General features: G+C 45.2%; 1 protein-coding gene across 1 annotated transcript in view; it reads left to right on the forward strand.

The window, feature by feature from the left end:
- Nucleotides 1-1,905: 1,905 nt before the first annotated feature.
- Nucleotides 1,906-22,430, forward strand: part of GPD1L (glycerol-3-phosphate dehydrogenase 1 like) — a 43,071-nt gene continuing 22,546 nt past the window's right edge. The window contains exons 1-4 of the mRNA XM_077753695.1: nt 1,906-2,078; nt 9,452-9,592; nt 11,386-11,524; nt 22,107-22,219. Coding sequence (XP_077609821.1) covers nt 1,971-2,078; nt 9,452-9,592; nt 11,386-11,524; nt 22,107-22,219 — 501 coding nt within the window. The 5' untranslated portion in view covers nt 1,906-1,970. The remainder of the gene's footprint in view (nt 2,079-9,451; nt 9,593-11,385; nt 11,525-22,106; nt 22,220-22,430) is intronic.

Genomic DNA, 22,430 nt, shown 5'->3' on the forward strand with positions numbered 1-22,430 from the left:
GAGATCTTACAGACACTGGAGGGTTTTTCTTCTTCCCGTTGCTAGATTTGTCCTTGAATTAAATCCCTTTGCTTCTTCCCTTGATCCTAGTCACCTTCCCTTTCCTAAGATAAATGGATAAACCAAGCTAGTTGTTCTCAGCTTTGGCCATAAATTAGATTACCTGGGAGCTTTAGAAACCCTCAGGCCTCAGCCACACCCCAGACCAGTGAAATCTGTATGTCCGGAGTCGGATCAGGGACCTACGGGCCACCAGCATGGCGAGCACTGCTCTGCTCCGCAGGTCCCAAACTTTGGTGCTGCCCTCCCTCACAAGACAATAGCTGTACATATCAAAGCTCTGTGGCTTTACCCTTGACATTCTTACTCGATGCCAGCAGGACAATTTGTTAGCTAAATACCTGTTAATCCAGTTCTCCTGACACTTTGTATAAGAGAGGCCAAGATTCTCCCCAGGATCACTATCACCTTAATGCTAATCTGAGAAACAGCTGCTCGTGAACTCCAGTGGAGGTAACAGCTCAGGCTCACAGTGTTCTGGGTATTGAGTAACTCCCAGAAGGTCACAGGGAGCAAGTGAGGTTCTGGGCAAGTGGCAAACTGATGGGGGAGGGGGGGGGGGCTTNGGTGTGCTATTAGGCACTAGGAATCCAAATCTAGTAAATCCAGTGGGAAAATAAGCTGGAACCACCAGATCCCTCCCCGTGATCTTACTGGAACACACTGGCTTCCGTCTTTACAAATTCCTCTTGGAGGAAGCCAAGCATCTGCAACCAAAGGCGAACCTGTAGCATCTGCTGAAATGAGTTAGTTCAGAAAATTCAAATGAATGTTGCAACTGTTAAGCACTAAGCCCACCGGACCATGTCTGTACATTCTTGGGGGTTCATTGGTGCTAAAAATGGCATGATGAAAATAAGTAGGGAAACTCCAGTTACCTTACATGCGAGGTCATCAGGGATCTTGTTCTGCCTCCTCCCTGGTCTCACCAATAACTTCATTCAGTCAATCACCCATTCACTCGTTCATCCCAGTTATCAAATATTTACCGTGCACCTGCTGTGTGTAACGCATTGGGCTAGATGCCGGTGATCCAGTAGAGAAACGGCTCTCAAAAGCTTACCGCCCACTCAGAGACGTGAACGAGGAAAAAGGACTTGCTTCCTGCACCAGAAAAGTGACTTTCTCCATTCACAGTCACCCTGGCTGATCAGCGGGCCCACTGTGCACTCAGCGTTGTGGGATGGGTGCAGGTGCCTGGGCTGACCAGGGCCAGCACTGCGGCATCGGCTGCCGGCCCCAGACCTGTGGCCCTTGTCCAGAGGACTGGTGTTAACTGGTTGGAGAGGCTTCTCCTCCCCTGTAGCAAAGCCTACAGGACACCGATTAGTTGCCAGAATGTGCTTGGTGAACAGAGATGCAGGATAAACCGGGAGTCTGTTGGGGTGAGAGGCTGGCTGGGTGGATGTCTGCTGCGGGGACCAAATACACATTTTAATCTCCTGATGGATTTGAAATACAGCCTGGTTGCCTGGAAGGCTTGGAGTACCCTCTGGGGGTTATTTTTATGTCATCTTTTAGGTGGGTTTCTCTCCTACCTGTGATACTCTCTTCCAAGATAAGTTAATGCTTACTAGTGTCAAGGGGTGATGTTTGTCACCTTGTACCAAATGCTGGGTCTTTCCTGAGCACAGGCGAGGGTGGGGGAGGGGGGTATTCCTTCCAGGTGAAAATAACTAAGCTTCAAAAGGCTTGTGGCTGATATGACCTCACATCTAATGTTATAAATCCAGCGCTTGAATCAGAATCAGAACAGGTTTCTTCTGAATTCTAATTGAATACTTTTTCTCTTCTGCCCAAGTGAGTTTAATTTCTTTCTCTTTCACTGTTTCTTTCATAGGGGTTCAGCTGTTGCAAAAATAATTGGTAATAATGTCAAGAAACTTAAGAAGTTTGCCTCCACAGTCAAGATGTGGGTCTTTGAAGAAACTGTTAATGGGAGAAAACTGACAGACATTATAAATAATGACCATGAGAATGTGAAATATCTCCCTGGACACAAGCTGCCAGAAAATGTGGTAAGACTTTGGAATAGATAGTATTTTTTGGTCAGTTCTGAAAGTTACGCTTGGCTGAGTTCATACGTGGGGCTTAGGGAAATGGGAAAGCTACCTGCCTCCCTCCCTCCCTTGTTCCTTTCTACCACCAGTGTCTTGGCTTGGTCAGTTTTGGTGTGCCTGCCTCTGAAGATGGGCTTTCTATTAGTTTTCTAGGGCTGCCATAAGAAAGTACAATAGGAAATTTGACTTCAATGACAGAAATTTATTTTCTGGAGGGTTCAAGTCCAAATGAGGGTGTCACCTGGTTTGGTTTCTCTTCTGAGGCTCTCTTTGACTTCTACATGGCCGCCTTCTTCCTGTGGCTTCACATGGCCTTCCTTCTGTGTGTCGGTGACATTATCTCCCCTTCTTACGAGGACACCAGTCAGTTATATTAACATATTAGTTACTCTAATGATCTCATTTTAATGTAATTACTTCTGCAATAACCCTGTCTTTAAATACAGTCATATTCCGAGGTGCTAGGGTTAGGAATTCAACATATGACCTTTGGAGGGAGGGGACACAATTCAGCCCATAGCAGGCTACTTTGTTGGCATTCAAAACGTTGGTCCCATCAAAGCTGGAACTAACAACCTTTGCCGTCGGCCACTTGCGATGCCCCAGTCCTGATATCCCCTTTCTAAGTGCGTAGACTTTGATTTACTCATGAGGACAGCTAATGCAGCGGTCTGTAATTAAAATCAGGGTCAAGGCCTAAATTACATGAGGAGATTGGAGAAAATAGAAAATTTTAAGACTGACAGTTTAAAATTCAAGCTTATTAGGCCAAGAGGGAAGAATACAGGTAATTGCCTGGCCTCATTCCAGTAACTTCCAGGAAGTGGGGGAGGAAGAAATGAGCAAAAGGAACAAAAGCGTGTACTGTGCTGCTAGTCTGAGGTGCGTGGAATCTGTGCCGGATTCACCCCTTTGGTGGTTTTCTGTAAGCGTCTGAAAACCAGACCATTGTGACTGCCTGGCTCCACCTCGCCTGATTCTCTGGTTAACCAGACAAACTCATCTACTTTGCGAATGAAATCCTCTTCCCTGTGCATACTCACTTATCAGCCTTTTTGAGCGAGCGTGTACGTGTACAGAGCACGCAAAGCACAGCGGCAGTTGCCAGAGACAGGAAGGGGGAGTATGATGACCGCTCCCCTCCAGGAGCCCAGCAGGGGGACAGATCTGTACACTGATGAATGCCAGGAAGTTCAGAGATGCAAAGACCTTGCTCACTGAAGATTGTTGTTTGGCCTTTTTTTTCCTTCCAATTTATTTTGAGAAAGAGAGAGAGCATGAGTAGGGGAGGGGCAGAGAAAGAGTGGGGGGAGAGAGAGACCCTCCCCCAAGCAGGCTCTGGGCTGTCAGAGCAGAGCCTGATGTGGGGCGCCATCTCACAACCTGTGAGATCCTGACCTGAGCCAAAATCAAGAGTCAGATGCCTAACCGACCAAGCCACCCAGGCGCCCCTATTGTTTGGCGTTTGGTTATGGCGTTTGGTTACAGGGTATATCCGTGTCAAGCACTGTGCTAAGTAGTTTATATATCTTGTCTCATTTAATGCTTTTGGTAATCCTCTTAGGTTGATACTATTAGTTTTCCTATTAGAGCGATGATTCTGATTTTATGGTGGAAGAGACTGAGGCTCAGAGAAGATAATGAGCTTGCTCAGGGTCAAATGGCTACAGGCTAGGGTTTGATTCCTGGTGGACACATCCTGTTGGATCCATTGTCTTTTGGACAATGAGAACTTTCTCCTCTGTGTCACCGCGCGGGGGCCAGGCGGTTATTCTTGGTGTTGCTGGCAGGCAGAGGAAGGAGCCCTACGGTTCTGAGCTCAGAAGTTAAGTTGTCCAAATATCCGAGGGGAAGAACAAAGGAGGCAGCTGTTCCCACTGCAGTGGAAGGCCTCTGAGGTCATCTCTGACCCATGCCTGGAGTAGGAAATTCCTGAGTTTCACTTCTCATTCTTGCCAGATCGATGGCTCCTTCCCTTCTGTAAACCACATGCTCTCTTGGTACATTCCTTCCACTGTGCTTTGTGCCAGGCCCTGATGTACCTGTTCATTCCCCAGTGCTTGAACCTGACTTTCTAGTTTTCTGCTCTTGCAGTTCCTGGTGCAGTACTGAGGGAGTGTTGGGGGAGGGGAACCTGCCAAGTAGTTCTGTGAAGCTGAAGCCTGTACCAGGAGCATGGGAGCCAGGAGGGAGGAGGAGGAAGGGAAGGAACTGACCTAGAGGAGTCAACAGCCATTGCCACTCAGAGCCCGACCCCCACACTGATTGATTCCACCCTAACCCTAACCCACATCTCTGTGTGTGGACAGAGGAGGAAAGGAGGAATCAGTTACTCCCAGGACTCTGTTGATATCTGAAGCCTTGTAGGTTCAAGAAAGTGAATGTATGCATTCTCCTGTATGGACATTTGGATGGTTTCCAGTTGTTTGCTGTTATGGACGGTGTTCGTAGGGGTGGGGTCACAGGGTCACTGGGAACACACAACTATAATTTCACTGCATCACGCCACTGGTTTCCAAAGTAGTTGTACCAATCTGGACTCCCCCAGCATGTTGGAGGATTCACATTTTAAGAGAATGTTTGTGTATTTATTTTGAGAGAAAGAATGAGTGCCAGTGGGAGGGGGGCAGAGAGAGAGGGAGACACAGAATCCGAAGCAGGCTGCAGGCTCTGAGCTGTCAGCACAGGGCTTGAGCCTACAATCTGCGAGATAATAACCTGAGCCAAAGTCAGATGCTTAACAGACGGAGCCACCCATGCGCCCCTCGTACATTTGCTTTTTGACAAGTTCCCAGGTGATGGTGATGCTGTGGCTTCATGAACCACCCTTTTGGACACCACCGGTCTACATGATTTCATATTTACAGGTGTAGTATTGGGGAGTCCAGGCAGTTATCAGTTGCGTTTCTCGAGAAGCAGCCTCACTTACCAGCAGTGGTATATTTATGTAATACCCATCAGATAAGGTCGTCTGTATCTTAAGAATCATTTTTCTGAATGTAGAGCCAAGGGTATACGTTTCACTTACGATCTTGACCAAAGCATGGATTAGAAGAACAGGAGGGAATCATAATATTTTTCAACCTCTGCTCTGTGCCGGCTATAACTTTGCTACGTGTGTTACTCACATGCTGTTGTGTTTAATCTAAATACTCACTCCTTCAAGAATGTAGAGGAGTCCCCTACGGGTGTCCAGTTAGCTAACCGGATCGAGCCTGGCCAGGGTGTCCATATACTATATAGTGATAACTAATCTTTTGGATACGAATCCAAAAGAACCATTAGGCTTCTCCATATACATTTTACCAGCTCTGTCTTAAATGATTTTATATATAGTACTGTACAGTATATGAGGGGTGTGTGTGTGTGTGTGTGTGTGTGTATAAAATCATGGACCAAGAGCCCAGGATCCCTGAAAGTCTGAACATTATGTGGACCAACCATGATGCCTTGGTTCCGACTTGATTATTTTTCCTCCTTACCTAGGAAAGACAAGCCCTCTTGTTCTGAGTTGTCTTTCTGAATGTATTTCAGGAGCTTTCAGTGGATACCCTCAGAAAGATTTTGACAGAAGGCCTGCAAAATAGGTCAGCATTTCTGAAGGTGTTGTGTGATTTTGTTGAGTGTAAAAGATAGACAAAGTCTTGGCTAAAGGTTTTATTCTGCAAGAGGGTATTCCAGTTACTGGGTTAGTTTAGGAGAGCTCTTTTGATACCGTATAAGAGGAATAGTGTTCTGTGAATGGACCATATGTACCATACAAATACAGCTCGTATTTCACATTGCTCCTGAGGGCTAAGCCCTCAGCTCTCCACCGAAGAGAGTGGAAGAATGTCTGTGCGTGCTGAGTGAGTCCCCAGTCCTTTGTTCTAGAGACCCGTCACATTCTCAGCCACCAACAAGGTTGTTTGATTTATGGAAGAAGGAAATGTAAGAGACAGAAGGAAATCCAGACCAGCTGGTGGCTTCCTTGAATGTCTTTTAACAAGGGACACAGGATGGGTGGACTCTTTAACATATATGAATTTGGGGCATCTGGGTGGATCCGTTGGTTGAGCGTCCGGCTCCTGATTTCAGCTCAGGTCATGATCCCAGGATCATGGGATCAAGCCCTGCATTGGGCTCCATGCTGAGTGTGGAGCCTGCTTGGGATTCTCTCTTGCTCTCTCTCTCTCCCTCTGCCCTTCTCCCCTACTCTCTCTTCCTAAAATTTAATAAATAAAGAAATAGGAAAGAATTCGTGGGAAGCAGGTAGATTTTTTGATAATCTCTTTCATTTGTTTCATATCATTTTGAAGTGCTGTCATTTATGTTATTTAATTTGAAGGCTCTCTGCGAAGTATCTGGGTAGGAAAAGTGATTTTTATACCTCTTCATATATGGGGTGATGAAGGTCAGTGAAGATACATCACATGTCCAAGGTCACACAGCTGATCATTTGCAGATAGGGGATTCAAATGTACGTCTTTTCCATGTTTTCTCTTTGGTTCTGGTGTCTTTTCCATTTCACCATGTTGGGAAATGCCCTTAAGAGGTGAAAATGGAGGTGAATGCACATGTGTGCACATGTGCATGTGCGTGTGCGTGTGTGTGTTGAGGATAGAAGGGGAAGAGGGGGAGGAACCATAGGTCTAGAGAAGAAGAAAGAGTTTAACTAAAACTCAGGCTGCCAGGCACCGTATGAGAGTGTACCGAGTAAAAATCCTCGCCTAAGTAAGGCTGGTAACACAAGGCGGAGTGAAGGGTCAGAGTTTAAAAAAAAATTTTTTTACACTTACTCACTTTTGAGAGACAGAGAGAGGACAGAGTGCGAGCGGGGGAGGGGGAGAGAGAGGGAGACACAGAATCTGAAGCAGGCTCCAGGCTCCAAGCTGTCAGCACAGAGCCCGACATGGGGCTCAAACCCACGAACCGTGAGATTATGACCTGAGCCGAAGTCAGACGCTTAACTGACTGAGCCACCAAGGCGCCCCAGGGTCAGAGGTTCTACGAAGGCTGGAAGGGGATTGAGTGGAACCACAGGCAAATATAAGGGCATAAAGAGAGTTGTCAGTAAAGGATGGAGCAGCTGGGAATTGGCATCGGGAGGCAAAGGAACAGAACAAGAAATTGCTCCTTTGGAGGAGGTAGAAACTCCAGATGCAAGGGAACTTGGCCTATGCAGCCACAGGGGCTGCTGGGAAAGGTAGTCCCTCACCAGGTGCCCCATGAGCAGCTTCCAGCTCTGTGATTATGGAGGAAGGCAAGAGGAATTTTGGCGAGGAGTTGGCAGTCTCCATCACAACGCCCAAACTCGGAGGCTTAGCCATCCCGAATTCCCGAATGATGCTCCCGTGGTAGCTAGCACTTCCTCGGGGAAGACTCTTCCTCCAGTCCTTCATTTTGGGAACTGGGAATGCTTGATGGGAATATCAGTTATAGTCTGGTTCAGGTACATGTGACAGAAAACGTGTCATAGCAGTGACCTAAGCATAGTAAATGTTTGCTTTTCCTTGTCTTGCTTGAAAGAGGTTTACCGTTTCAGTGATGTATTAATGGTGTCAGGGACTCTTGTCATTCTCCTGTTCTGCCATCTCAGTGTTTGGTTTCTTCCTCATAGTCCAGCCATCTCTTCACATTCCCCCCACCCCCCCCCGGCAAAAGGCATTTCCCAGAAGTCACACACAGTGCTTCCGTTGACACCCCATTGGCCAGAACCTAATCACATGGGGCACCTAGCTGCAAGGGAGCCTGGGAATGTAACCTTTCTGGGCATTTGTGAGCCCTGCCGCAAACTGGGGCTTCTTGTGCTGAGGAAGAAGGTGAGGACCGACCTTGGGGAACAGTGATCAGTCTGCTAGAGATCACGTGGCCCTACATCTTCACCGGTTGCCTTTACTTCCGCTCGTGTGTGTGTGTTTGTGTGTGCATATGTGTTTCTCTGCCTGTGTTAAATTCTCTTTTTTTTTTTTTTTAAATATTTTTTATTTATTTCTAGGAGAGAGAGAGACAGCGTGAGCAGGGGAGGGTCAGAGAGAGAGGGAGTCACAGACTGAAACAGGCTCCAGGCTCTGAGCTGACAGTCAGTACAGAGCCCGACGCGGGGCTCGAACCCACGAACCGCGAGATCATGACCTAAGCGAAAGTCGGACGCTTAACCGACTAAGCCACCCAGGCGCCCCTGCCTGTGTTAAATTCTAAAACCCATCTTCATATTTAGCTGAAGGGAAGCGGCCACCATAATAGCTGAGAGGCATCGAGCACATACCAAGGGCCAAACCTGATCTGTATCACTTACTCTTCACCACAGTGCTCTCAAAGTGTCGAACCAAGGAGAGTTTAGCGGGGGGATATGTCTATTTATAGACATATGGTCAGAGTTGAGGAAACCAAAAGGTCTTGCTGGAGTGCTCAGAGTTTCGCAACAGCAGGAAGTCATAACCATCCCTGAAAGGCCAAGGGGGCAGACCAGTCTCACCAGGCCAGAGCTTAGCGACATGGGAGAGAGACTACCTGCCAGGAGGTATCACTGTAGAAGGAGGCCAAGCCAGTACCCCTGTGAGCCAGGGCGGGAATAGCCCCAGGAGGCTGACAAATACCCTGACCTGTCTCTCCTCTCACCTTGCATCTCCTGACAGTACCCCGCTTTGGCTGAGGCCAAGTGGAAGGCCGAGACCGAGGGCCCCCAGGGAAAAAAGTCCACAGAAAGCAGGGAGGGGGGGAGGGCCACCCGGGTGGCTCAGTCGGTTGAGCATCTGACTCTGGATTTCGGCTCAGGTTATGATCCGAGGGTTGTGGGATAGAGCCCCGGGTTTGAGAGCTCTGCACTGAGTGTGGAGCCTGCTTAGGATTCTCTGTCTCTCCCTCTCTACCTTCCCTTGCTCACACCCTGTCTCTTTGAAATAAGAAGGAAAAGAAGGAAGGGAGGGAGGGAGGGGGAGAGAGAGAGAAGAAAAGAAAAGGAAAAGAAAAGAAAAGAAAAAACAAGAAAAAGGTAGCCTCCTGGGGAATAGAGCAGACAAAGAAGGACAGAAAATGGATTGGGGGACCAGGAGAGCAATAGAGAACAACCCACACAGCATTATTACAACTCCCTTTCACAGGTAAGGAGACTGAGGCATGGAGAAGGTAAGTCACCCGCCCACCTGATAAGCCACAGCAACAGACAGCGACAGCGCCCTTCTAGCTTCAGGTCGTGAATGAGCAGGTAGAGCACAGGCAGGTGTGCCTTTCCCATCTGTCTGCACCTTATGCTGCACACAGTAGGCATCTGATCAACGGTCAGTGGATGAAATCACGGCTAGGCATATTTCGGTGACGGCGTAACCGTTTCCCCTTCCTCCCCACTGCAGGTTGCCGTCCCAAACCTCAGCGAGGCCGTGCAGGATGCAGATCTGCTGGTGTTTGTCATTCCTCACCAGTTCATTCACAGAATCTGTGACGAGATCACCGGCAGAGTGCCCAAGAAAGCACTGGGCATCACCCTCATCAAGGTAACGCGCCTCAGACCCCCGGCGTGGAAGCATTGCTGGACTTTGGTTACAGGGCAGTTTCACGGCCTCTCACTTCCGTCTGTTGGAAATAGGATCTGAAAGAGAGGTTATGGAAGTTCTGTGTTTTCTTGTGGTTTTTTTTTTTTTAAAGATGCCTAGAAGGTAATTGATAACACATTCCAGGAGGCTAGCTGAGCTCAGCATTAGGTGGGGGCTGCTCTCGGTCAAGACGGGTTTTAGAGGTGGTTGCAGTGTGAGGGCGGGCTTCTCCTGTTGAGGCTCGCTGTCAGAAAGAAGCTTCCTGTCCAGTACGTGGGTCTCTGCTTGCATTGTAGAGAACACTGGTGGTTTGTGTTGCTGGGAAATTAATCCTCATTTGTTTCCACTCCTGATTTATAGTCCCCAAAGAGGGAGTTTTTAACTGCAGGTCCCCAAACCACCCCCCAGAGGGCCACAGACAGAATTCAGGAGGTTCACTGACTTAAGTGTGGGGAGAAAAATTACGTTTTTATTCATTCTAACCTCTAACTAAAATGGGCATTCCTTTTGGTTTCGAATGCCAGCCACAAGCCAGGCTCTCCGTAACAGTGCATTAGCAGGGCCTGTGGCCCCGTTGTCCATAGAAGTTGCAGGTATTTTCCTACCACTGTACAATGGCTTCCGCTATCTCAAGGTGTCATATATGCTGATCACTACCATGAAATCACAGTAATTGTTAAACATGCCGTATCATCTTTCTAGTTGCATTAATGAAATAGCATGTATATTGCCTTATCACAAATCTGTGTGTATGTATTTTTTTAACATTTTGATAACTAAATTTCAACATAATTGGCTTCCTGGGTAATCTCCTGCGTTTTGCTTTCTGCATATCAGATTCCGAGAATGAGTCCATAAAACTTCACCAAACCACCAGGGGTGGGGGCCACATCATAAAAACCGTAAAGAACCCTTAGAGAGGGGTGCCTGCGTGGTTCAGTCGGTTGGGCGGCCGACTTCAGCTCAGGTCATGATCTCACAGTTTGTGAGTTCCGAGTCCCACATCGGGCTCTGTACTGACAGCTTGAAGCTTGGAGCCTGCTTTGGATTCTGTGTCCCCCCTCTCTGCTCTTCCCCTGCTCGTGCTCTGTCTCTCTCTCAAAAATAAATAAACATTAAAAAAATTAAAAGAACCCCTAGAGAGACTGGGTTGTGGATGAGCGTTTATGAAAGCACATTGGAACAAGTCACACGTCAGTCATTGATAGACTGGATAAGTGAATAATGGGAATATGACATAGTGCTAGATAAGAACAAACCAGAAGATTCACGCACCCACATGGATGCATCTCTAAACTGATAATGCAGCACCAGACAGCCCATCGCAGACAAATGGTATAGTTGCACTCATAGGCTTTCAAAAGCAGGCCCAATGGGCTAACGTATTTAGGGAGAGCTTTAGGTGGCAGAATGGCCAAGAACAGAAGGGAGCAGAGTGGACAGCCTTCAGGAGAGTGGCTCACCCTGGTAGGGCCGAGGTACCGGTAGTGAGAAGGGGGATGGACTTGGGAAGGGACACACAGGACGTCAGTGGTGTAGGTCATGTTCCTGGTGGTTACACATGTTCATTTTCTTTCCGTTTTAATCTTATTCTCTTAAAACTATACACACGGTGTGTACATGACTCCTGTGAGCACTGTTTTTCACGTTGCATGTGCCGTCTGTTGCCTGAATCAACGTTACTTACAGAGTGACATGTCACACCCCTTTCTTTCTATGGTTTGTCCTCCCCTGACTCGCTGACTTCCTTACAGGGCATAGACGAGGGCCCTGAGGGGCTTAAGCTCATTTCTGACATCATCCGGGAGAAGATGGGCATCGACGTCAGCGTGCTTATGGGAGCCAACATCGCCAGTGAGGTGGCAGCAGAGAAGTTCTGTGAGACCACCATCGGTGAGCTTGCTGCGGGGTTGGGGGGGGCCCTGACGCCCGGTGTTACAAGACCTACGTTTTCAACTTCTGTTACTCTTTATAGTGGACTCTTGCTTGCCCCCATTGCATTCCTGCAGTGGATATTCGGCAGGGGAGGAGGAGGGGGGTTATATAAGATGTTTCAACAACCTCCAGGATGAAGTAAAGGCCAGCAGACCATTCCAACCTGCCGTGACCCAGTAATGAATTATCAGGGTTAAACACAAAAATGCAAAGTTGCTTCCACAGGCAAACAGGTGATTACATCCACCGTGGGGCTGTTCTGGCGTTAGAAAACCCAGAATTTTTAAATTCACAAATGCCAGTATCCAGATCCTCATTGGATTCCAGTGCTCAATTCGACAACACATATACCAAAAATTGGAATGATAAAAATTGGGAGGAATAGTTCTTGTTTTGGGGGGAATAGTCCAAAGACCTGGGAGTAAGTTACCTGCCCCATGGTCAGGTAACCTGTGTAGAACCCGGGCATGGACTTGGCTGTCCTGTTTGCTACAATAGAAAGCTCTTTCTACTCTTCTCCAACACTGGGGCTGTGAAGATTTTCACTTCTTTTAAAAAGGGCTTTGGAATCCTCGAGGGCCCACGTACCATATTAAAGGACTCGTACAAAAGTATCAGTGCTATATTTGCAGATGCATTGCACAAGTTTAAGCTTACCTGCCACTCCAGAACTTAATTTCCACCCTCGTCAAATGTACCAGCAGTGTGAGTGATTTCTTCTTGCAGCTTCGTAAAAGGAAGCTCTGAGAGATCAGGCTCCTTTAAGTAAGATAGAATGCCTGGGAAATGACAGCTCCAGATTCTTCTACGTGTCTGCAAGTTAGGACATTGTTACTTCTTTTTCTTTTTTCAGTTTAATTGCATAGACATTGTGGGAAATAGGGCTAATCAGACAAAGAACTCACCAAAAAAAAATATAAAATATAATAACGTACACCTAAAACATAGGGAGGAAAGGTGCAAAGAATGGGTTCAAACTTAAATGACCATCAACTTAATATAGACTGCCGTATGCAGAGGTTATATATAAACCTAATGGCAACCATATATCAAAAACCACTAATAAACTTGCAAAGAATAAAGTTAAAGAAATCCAAATATATCACTAAACAAAATCAGCAAAACACGAAAGAGAGAAAAACAAGAAAGGATCAGAGAAAATCTTCAGAAACAACCACAGAACAAGTAATAAAATGGCAATCAATACATATCTATCAATAATTACTTTGAATGTAAGTGGACTAAATGCTCCAGTCAAAAGACATAGGGTGTCAGAATGGATAAAAAAACAAGATCCATCTATATGTTGCCTGCATCAGTATGCACACCTAAAGCCACCTGCAGATTGAAAGTAAGGGGATGGAGCACCATCTATCATGCAGAAAGATATCAAAAGAGAGCTGGAGTAGCAATACTTAATATTGGACAAAAGAGACTTTAAAGCAAATACCGTAGGGGCCCCTGGGTGGCTCATTTGGTTGAGCATCAGACTTTGTTTGGCTCAGGTCATTATCTCACAGTTCGTGGGTTCAAGCCCTGCGTCGGGCTATGTGCTGACAGCTGGCTCAGGGCCTGGAGCCTGCTTCGGATTCTGTGTTTCCTTCTCTCTCTTTGCCCTGCCCCTGCTCTCTCTCTCTCTTTCTCTCTCTCAAAAATAAGTAAGCTTTTAAAAAAAATTTAAAACAAACACTGTAAGGGGTTCCTGGGTGGCTTAGTTAGTTGAGCATCTGACTTCAGCTCAGGTTATGATCTCGTGGCTTGTGAATTTGAGCCCCGCATCAGGCTCACTGCTGGCAGGACAGAGCCTGCTTTGGGTCCTCTTTCCTCCTGTCTCTCTGCCCCTCCCCCACTCATGTTGTGTCTCTCAAAACATAAACATAAAAAAAACGCTGTAGGGGCACCTGGGTGGCTCAGTAGGTTAAGTGTCCAACTTCGGCTTAGGTCATGATCTTGCACTTCATGAGTTCTAGCTTCACATGGGGCTCTGTGCTGACAGCTCAGAGCCTGGAGCCTGCTTCAGATTCTGTGTCTCCCTCTCTCTCTCTCCCCCTCCACCGCTCATGCTCTGTCTCTCTCTCTGTCTCTCAAAAATAAACAATAAAAAATAAAACCCACTATAATAGGACACAAAAAAAGGGCACTATGTGTCATCAAGGGGACAGTCCAACAAGAAGATATAACAATTGTAAATATTTTCGCACCCAACATGGAAGCATGCAAATACATAGAACAGCCAATAACAAATATATGGCAACTAGTTGATAATAATACAGTAATAGTAGGGGGCTTTAACAGCCCAGTTACATCAATGGACAGATCATCTAAACATAAAATCATCAAGGAAACATGGCTTTAAATGACACACTGGAACAGATGGATCTAACAGATATATTCAGAAAATTCCATCCAAAAACAGCAAAGTACACATTCTTTTCAGGTGCACATAGGACATTCTCCAGAGTAGATCACGTATCAGCCCACAAAAGAGGCCTCAGCAAATACAAGAAGATGGATATCATACCATGCACCTTTTCTGATCACAAAGCTATGAAACCAGAAGTCAACCAGAAGAAAAAATCTGGAAAGACCACAGATACATGGAGATTAAGTACCATGCTACTAAACGATGAATGGATTAACTTTTAATGAAATTAAAAAGTATGTGGAAACCAATGAAAATGAAAACACAAAGGTCCAAAACCTCTGGGATGCAGCAAAAGCAGTTGTAAGAAGGAAGTTTATAGCAATACAGGCCTACCTCAGGAGGCAAGAAAAATCTCAAACAACCTAAACTTACACCTAAAGGAGCTAAAAGAACAATAAAACCCAAAAGCAGCAGAAGGAAGGAGATAATAAAGATTAGAGCAGAAATAAATAATATAGAAACTAAAAACCAATAGAACATATCAATAAAACCAGGAGCTGGTTCTTTGAAAAAATCAATAAAATTGATGAACCTCTAGCCAGACTTATCAAGGCAAAAAGAGAAAGAACACAAATAAAATCACAAAATGAAAGGGGAGAAATAACAATCAACACCACAGAAATATAAATAATTAGAAGAGAATAGTATGAAAAGCTATATACCAACTAGTTGGCCAACCTGGAAGAAGTGGGTCAATTCCTAGATGCATAGAAACTGTTAAAACTGAAACAGAAATAAGTAGAAAACTTGAACAGACCAACAACCAGCCAAGAAATTGAGCCAGTAATAAAAAAATTCCTGTGGGGCACCTTGGATGGCTTAGTCAGTTAAGCATCTGGCTCTTGATTTCTGCCCAGGTCATCATCTCAGAATCATGAGATAAGGCCCTGCATCGGGCTCCACACTGACAGTGTGGAGCCTGCTTCGGATTCCTTCCCTCTCTCTGCCCCTCCTCCCATGTGCTCTCGCTCTCCTTCTCTCTCTCTCAAAATAAATAAAAAAAATTCTTTTTTAAAACCCACCTCCCAACAAAGTCCAGAGCCAGTTGGCTTCAGGTGAATTCTACCAAATATTTAAAGAAGAGTTGATACCTATTCTTCTTAAACTATTTCAAAAAATAGAAATGGGAGGAAAACTTCCAAATTCATTCTATGAGGCCATCATTACCATGATACCAAAACCTGATAAAGACACCACTAAAAAAGAACTACGGGGGTGCCTGGGTGGCCCAGTCAGTTAAGTGTCTGACTTCAGCTCAGGTCATGATCTCACAGTTCGTGAGTTTGAGCCCCATGTTGGGCTCTGTGCTGACAGCTCAGAACCTGGAGGCTGCTTCGGATTCTACCTCTCTTTGTCTCTCTCTCTCTGTTCCTCCCTACTGGGACTACATCAAAATTAGAAGCTTCTGCACAATGAAGGAAATAATCAACAAAACTAAAAGGCAACCTACTGAATAGAAGAAGATATTTGCAAATGACATATCTGGTAAAGGGTTAGTATCCAAAATATATAAAGAACTTAAACATCTCAACACAAATAATCCAGTTGAAAAATGGGCAGACGACATGAACAGACATTTCTCCAAAGACAATCAGATGGCCAACAGACATGAAAAGATACTCAACATCACTAATCATCAAGGAAATGCAAATCAAAACTACAGTGAGCCACTACCTCACACCTGTCACAGTGAGTAAAATCAACAACACAAGAAACAATAGGTGTTGGTGAGGATGTGGAGAAAGGGGAACCCTCTTGCACCATTGGCGGGAGTGCAAACAGGTGCAGCCATTGTGGAAAACAGTACAAACCTTCCTCAGAAAGTTAAAAATAGAACTACCTCTGATCCAGCAATCTCACTGCTAGGTATTTACCTAAAGAATACAAGAATGCTAACTCAAAGGGATACATAGACCAATATTTTTATTGAGTATTATTTACAGTAGACAAGATATGGAAGCAGCCTAAGTGTCCATTGATTGATGAGTGGGCAAAAATGTGAGATAGCTATATCTCTTTATATCTATATCTATAATGGAATGGAATATTACTCAGCCATGAGAAAGAATGAAGCTTTGCCATTTGCAACAATATTGATGGAGGTGGAGAGTATAATGCTAAGCAAAATATGTCAGAGAAAGATAGCCATATGATTCCACTCATGTGGAATTTAAGAGACAAAACAAGCAAAAGGAAAAAATAAGAGAGAAAGAGAGATCAAGAAACAGACTCTAATTATAGAGAACTGATGGTTAGCAGGGGGGAGGGGGTGGAATGATGGGTTATGTAGGTGATGGGGATTAGGAGGGCATTTGTGATGAGCACTGGGTGATGTATGGGAGGGTCAAATCACTATATTGTATACCTGAGACTACCATAACACTGCATGTTAACTAACTGGAATTAAAACAAAAACTTTTATTTAAAAAGTTGAAAACAATAAGAACATTCAGGAAATCTTAAGGAGTTATAGTGACGTACCCAAGATTACACAGTTAGTTACCGGCTGAGCCAAGATTTGGGTCGGCACTGTGACTCCAAGCTCATTCTCTTTAGATACCGAATAACAGGGTCCTTTTTAGTGGGTCCCCAACTCGCCAGGGACTCGGGATTATTCCTCTGAAGATACAAGGGCTCCTCTGCTCTCCGGGGCCACCTCAGGAGCACCTCTTCATGGAAGGGGGCTAGTTGCGCTCACATACAGACCCATGAGAACCCCAGCAAAGTACAGGCTAGCAGCGTGGGAAGGAGCCTGTACAGTCACCGAGTCCATCCCCTGATTTACTTCCACAGGATCTCACAGGCAGAGGAGACAAGTCCTGACCCTGCTACCTACCTAACACTGCCTTACTGGGAGATACTGTGAACTTGGATGACTGATCTCATTTATTTAGCAAATTGTTTAACAGATTTCAGCCATGTATATAAAATCGTGAGATTGGTCATTTTAAATCAAATACAGCCTGACACCGTCTGAAATAGCCAAGGATCCATCTGTCATGCAAACATCCTGCAGCCTTAATTACCAAATGGCCAACCTTCACAGTTATCACAAGAAGCATTAAACTTCTCATATAACTTATTCTCTATGCCAACATTTTGAACGGTAAGAAATAAGGGAATAGGGTAATCTATCTTGTCGCAGGAATGGTTAATATGAAAAAGGAAACACATCATATTTCCACATGCATTCGCCAGGCCGGAAACATGCTGGTCCTCCATAATAGCAATAGCATCGATTAAAAAAATAAAAAGATTGTGATTTTCCTCCTTCTTCCCAAACGGAATTCCTGCTAGCAATTTCTAAATATCCTTCCAGGAACAAAAAAAAATTATACTAGTCTATATATAGGTTTTATTCTTTCACTATTAATTCTTTTATCCACCTGTGATTTTAATGTAGCCTGAGAAATTCTGTCATTACTTTTAACAACAAATTGTTTAACTTGTTTTAACTTTAAATTGTTTGTTTAATAAAAATTTTTATTAAACAATTAATTGTTCCAGCTCAATCCTGTTTGCCAATAATAAGTTGGCAATCAGTTTTGGCGATTAGATTGATGTGGAAATGTTGGAGTTCAGGAGCAAACAGTCAAGTAAGAATTCTTGAGACATGTTTGGTGCAAATAGGTGGTTTTATTAATGCTCAGGGACAGGACCCAGGGGCAAAAGAGCTGCAACTCAGGTTATATACTTTCAAGTTGGGAGGGGATTAGGGAGAGCATAAGTCTCTAAGGAATTTGGAAGCAAGGTTTCCAGGACCTTGAGGGGGCTAGCTGTGGTTAGGAAGAGGTCATTTATGGGGAGCATGGGTGGCTCAGTCGGTTAAGCGACTGACTTTGACTCAGGTTATGATCTTAACAGTTTGTGAGTTCCAGCCCCGCGTCAAGCTGTGTGCTGACAGCTCAGAGCCTGGAGCCTGCTTCGGATTCTGTGTCTCCCTCTCTTTCTACCCATCCCCTTCCCCTGCTTATGCTCTGTCTCTTTGTCTCTCTCAAAAATAAACATAAAAAAAAAGAGAGAGGTCATTTACTACAACTGTATAATAAAATGTTAGTCATGAGATCCTTTAGATGTGCATCAGAGGCCATATGCTTGAAGGATGATTACTAACATAGATCTTGGGAGACAGAGATAAAGGAAGGTTCCAAAGGAATTTTTTTTAATGTTTATTTATTTTGAGAGAGAGAGAGCAAGCTTTGAGCAGGGGAGCAGCAGAGAGAGAGGGAGACAGGGAATCCCAAGCAGCCTCTGCACTGCCCACATGCAGACAGATTTGGGGCTAGAGCCCACAAACCATGAAATCATGACCTGAGCCAAAACCAAGAGTCAGGTGCTCAACCAACAGAGCCACCCAGGGCCCCCCAAAGGAATTTCTATATGTTAAAGTAGACTTCCAGGATCCTGGAAGTTGGGATACCCTTAAACTCAGATTGCCTTTTGCCCTTAACAAAGTATCAACATCAAGGTAGCAGAGCTCCTAGAGGAAGGTTACTCTACCTGGCTTAAGGACTTGTGAATGGGACAAGTTGTAAGGAAATTTAGTTTTTTCTTTTGCCTTTGTTCCCCACATTAAGTTGGTTGGAAATGGCTAGTTGCCATAATCATTCTGTAAGGCTGAGATGTCATCCCCAATCTTTGAAACCTGTCCACCTACAGATTTAGCTAGAATTTTTACATACCTCTAAGCCCTCTTCATTGTAGCAAAGCTTCTAGTTGAGTACATAGGCTCTGTTGGTTTGTAAAAACAGACGAACACACACAAAGTTATGTCTCTTTCCCTCTGGCTTCTGTTTATCCGGTGTGTCCACTGCCTTCTCTCTGGATTGGATAATGGTTGGCAAGAGTGACTTGAATTACATTAAGTAAAACATTGAAAGGAAGAGAGAACATAGAGGTGATATTGTTTAAATTGTCTTATATAACCTGAATTAACCATGAGGAAATCATCAGATAAGCCCAAAGTGAAGGCTGTGTTACAAAACAGTTGGTTTGCACTCTTCAAAAATGCCAGTGTCATGAAAGAATGAAAGGCTAAGGAGCGGTCCTGGATTAATGATGACTCATGAGACGTGACTGCCAAATGCAGTGGGATCCTGGGCTGGGGGAGGGGAAAGGTGCCGTGGAACACAGCCTCGCAGTCATTTGTGAGATTGGAATATAGGAGTTGTGTGTTAGATAATTGTATCAACGTTAACTTTCCTGCATTTGATAATCTCACGGTGGCTAACCCAGATCTCCTTTCTTGATAATATTAGCAACCAACTCAGTTATGGTAGATTCAGCAGTTTTAGCCCACTTGATTCTTCTGTGGAGGAAGATGAAAAAAAACAGCCTTCTTTTCAGGATCTTGTAAAAATACCAACCGGCACGGTGAGCGGTGGTGCCCCCTGGTGGTGAGAGTTCCTTCCTTCTTGAAACTGACTTAACAAAACCGGAGACTTTAACTGTCAACTCACAGATATTTTTCGAAACCTATTATGTATCCAGCATCTGCTAAGTGCCAAGGATCTGTAAGCTCCTTCCGGAGCTTCCGAACACACAAGCAAATGTGGAATCACAACCTTAAAGAGGGTTTTGAAGGAGACTTCTTAAACAAGCTGGTTTTCTCTAAAACTGGGCATGAAAGAGAAAGGAGATTTCCCTGTCTTTTTGCTCATGTGGCATTGGGGGCAGCCCTTCCCAGGGCTGTGGGGGTTACCTGTTCCGGTATGGGTCCCTGCTCGCCTTATCAGCAGTTAGGACTGGTGCTTTCCTATCTGTGACTTAAAATAATAATTTTTTTGAAATTACGTCCAAAAAAAGGTGGGATTGCTGTAAATCAAGCCCACCTCTCTAAGGGACATTGTCTGTAATTTGCAGCCACAGAGGAACCGACAGACCGCACCCGTTATCAGTGGCACACAGAGCGCGCCTTTCTCCCTGCCCAGCTTGTTGTCTGTCAGATTGCTCACAACAGCTGACGGCTGGACTATGGTGACTTGGGCCAGGGGCTTGTCTGTAATGCTCACGATAGCCCTTCAGGCTGGGGGCACGGAGCAGTGGCCCATGGTGAGGGACACAAAAGGACGACTGTGATGATGTCATGATGTGGAGGCCGGGGGCGCGTTTACCCAACCCAGGTGATGAAACCCCATTGCAGAGTCGCCCACGTGGTCTGCTGGACTGTTTGAAAAAGGAAGAAGACAGTTTGCTCAAACAGACACAGTTCTAATATTTGGAGAACTCAGCTAAATAATAGATAATAGCAATGCTTGTAGAATAGAGAATGTGTTTCTGAGTGTGGGGTGTAGAGGCTTTAAACATTTTATTATGGGAAATTTATTTAAACAAACAGAAGGCGGCAGAACAGTGTCATGAATGCCGTGTCTCCACCCTCCGTCTTTCAGTCTCCCCTGGATTATTTTGACATTACATTAATCACAGTGTACTCGTAATTGCCGACAGTCATCTTTTTTTTTTTCTGCATTGGCAAATACCAGCTCTGTGATGTTTGTTTTTCTCTGGTTTATCTTCCTCCACCCTGCCCCCAGCCCTCAGGAAGCATAGCAAAGAGACTCAGAGCATGGGCCCTGGAGCCAGAGCACCTGGGGTAGAATTGGGCTCTGCCGCCTGTAAGCTGTGTGACCCTGGGCAAGTTGGTAAACCTCTCTGGGCCTCCTGTCTGTAAATGGGGAAAATCAGTCTTAAGTATGTGTCAGCCATCCCCATCATTATTATATAGGACTTCTGTGTGCACTAACAGGCTGTTTTCACACCTGCTTCTTACTGAACCCCACCACAGTCCTGAGAGTCCCATACCGAGCTGGTGAACCTAGAGGCAGGCAGGGCCCACATAGGGCGGCCCTCGGTGAGCTTTCCGTCATCTCTGTGTGACTGGAGAGCCAGGACTTGGCTGCGAAGTTTATGATCTGATTTCCAGAGCCTTCCCAGAGCTGAGTCCCACAACGCACCCTCACCCATTAGGGCAGATCTCACACCAGGCTTTAGGTGTGAAGCTTTAGTTTGGTTTTAGTTTTAATCCTAAGTTCCTAAACAAGACGAGAAAAAGCATGAAAACTAGAGCATCCGTCCCAGTCCAGGCCCTGCCCCTGGGAAGGGGACATGGCGGTAACAAAACCAAGAACCCTTTGAATGCATTTCCATCTTCCACTGTTTAGTCCATGAAAGTAGTTGTTGGTGTCTGTGTGCATTCTCTCTTGCCATAGTGATCAAAGGCAGATCGCAGCATCTCAGTGGCATACAGAATGAGCACAGCTAATGCCCGTGGGTCTCCCTGCGGCATACAGAATGAGCACAGCTAATGCCCGTGGGTCTCCCTGCGTCGGCTGCTCTCAGCTGGGTGGTTCTCCGCCCCCTGCGTCTTCCTGCTCTGCCCAGCGCGGTAGCCAGGGGATGTTCGCACCACGAAGGCAGACGTACAAGGAAAGCAGCCTGACTTCTGCACAAGCCAGCTGCATGCGTTTCCTGCGTCATGTCTGCTAGTGTCCTGTTGACCACAGCGAATCACATGACCGCACCCAAAGTTAAGAGGTGCGGAAATAGGTCCCGTTTGCTTTGAGTCCAAGCACTTCATGTGGTCAAGCCTGACATTAGTGGAAAGGAATGCACCCTTTTCCCCATGGAAAGGACATGGTTGGTGGTTTTGAACACGAATCTGTTGGAAGTGTGAACATAGACGTTGGTTCATAGGTGTTTGCGGTAGCAGAGAGCTGCTACGTAGTAACCATTGAGAGATGCTTAGATGAAATAGAATACACTTCCACAGTAAATGAGAAAGCTGTTTAAGATGATGTAGAAAGTATGTCAGTGAAAGTTATTCATGCCATAAAATGGAGAAAGATTATGAAGCCACATATATATTATGTTCCCAATTCTAAGAAGAACTATATATATTCATATTTCAGGAACTTAAAGACGTATGCCAAGTTGTTAATGATCGTCTGTGGTAGAATTATGGAATATTTTTATTTTCAATTCCTATGCTTCTGAATTTTTTACATTTTCTGTAATGCATATACATATCGCAGTAAGAAAAACATTTTAAACTGGGTTAGATGTAGTTAAGATTTGGCATTTTCCTTAATGGCCTTTTTTTTTTTAACCTTTCCATAGGCAGCAAAATAATGGAGAATGGCCTTCTCTTCAAAGAACTTCTGCAGACTCCGAATTTTCGAATTACTGTGGTTGATGATGCAGACACTGTTGAACTTTGTGGTGCTCTTAAGGTAAAGTCAGCCTTAGAGTAAATTTCTGCTCAAGGAGAGGAGTTAATCAAGCATCATTGAATCTAATCTTGAAGAGTGGGCTCTATGTTCGTGCCTGCCCTTCAGGGAAGAATAGTGAATTGAGAGCCTTGTGTATCACTTCCGGCTTTGCCCCAGCAAAGTGGGTGGTGGGGAGTTCCTCTCCCACTGGGGTTTGCTTTCACTTGTAAAT

Source organism: Crocuta crocuta, unplaced genomic scaffold (genome assembly GCF_008692635.1).
Source record: "Crocuta crocuta isolate KB4526 unplaced genomic scaffold, BGI_CrCroc_1.0 scaffold655, whole genome shotgun sequence".
NCBI classification, from domain to species: Eukaryota; Metazoa; Chordata; class Mammalia; order Carnivora; family Hyaenidae; genus Crocuta; species Crocuta crocuta.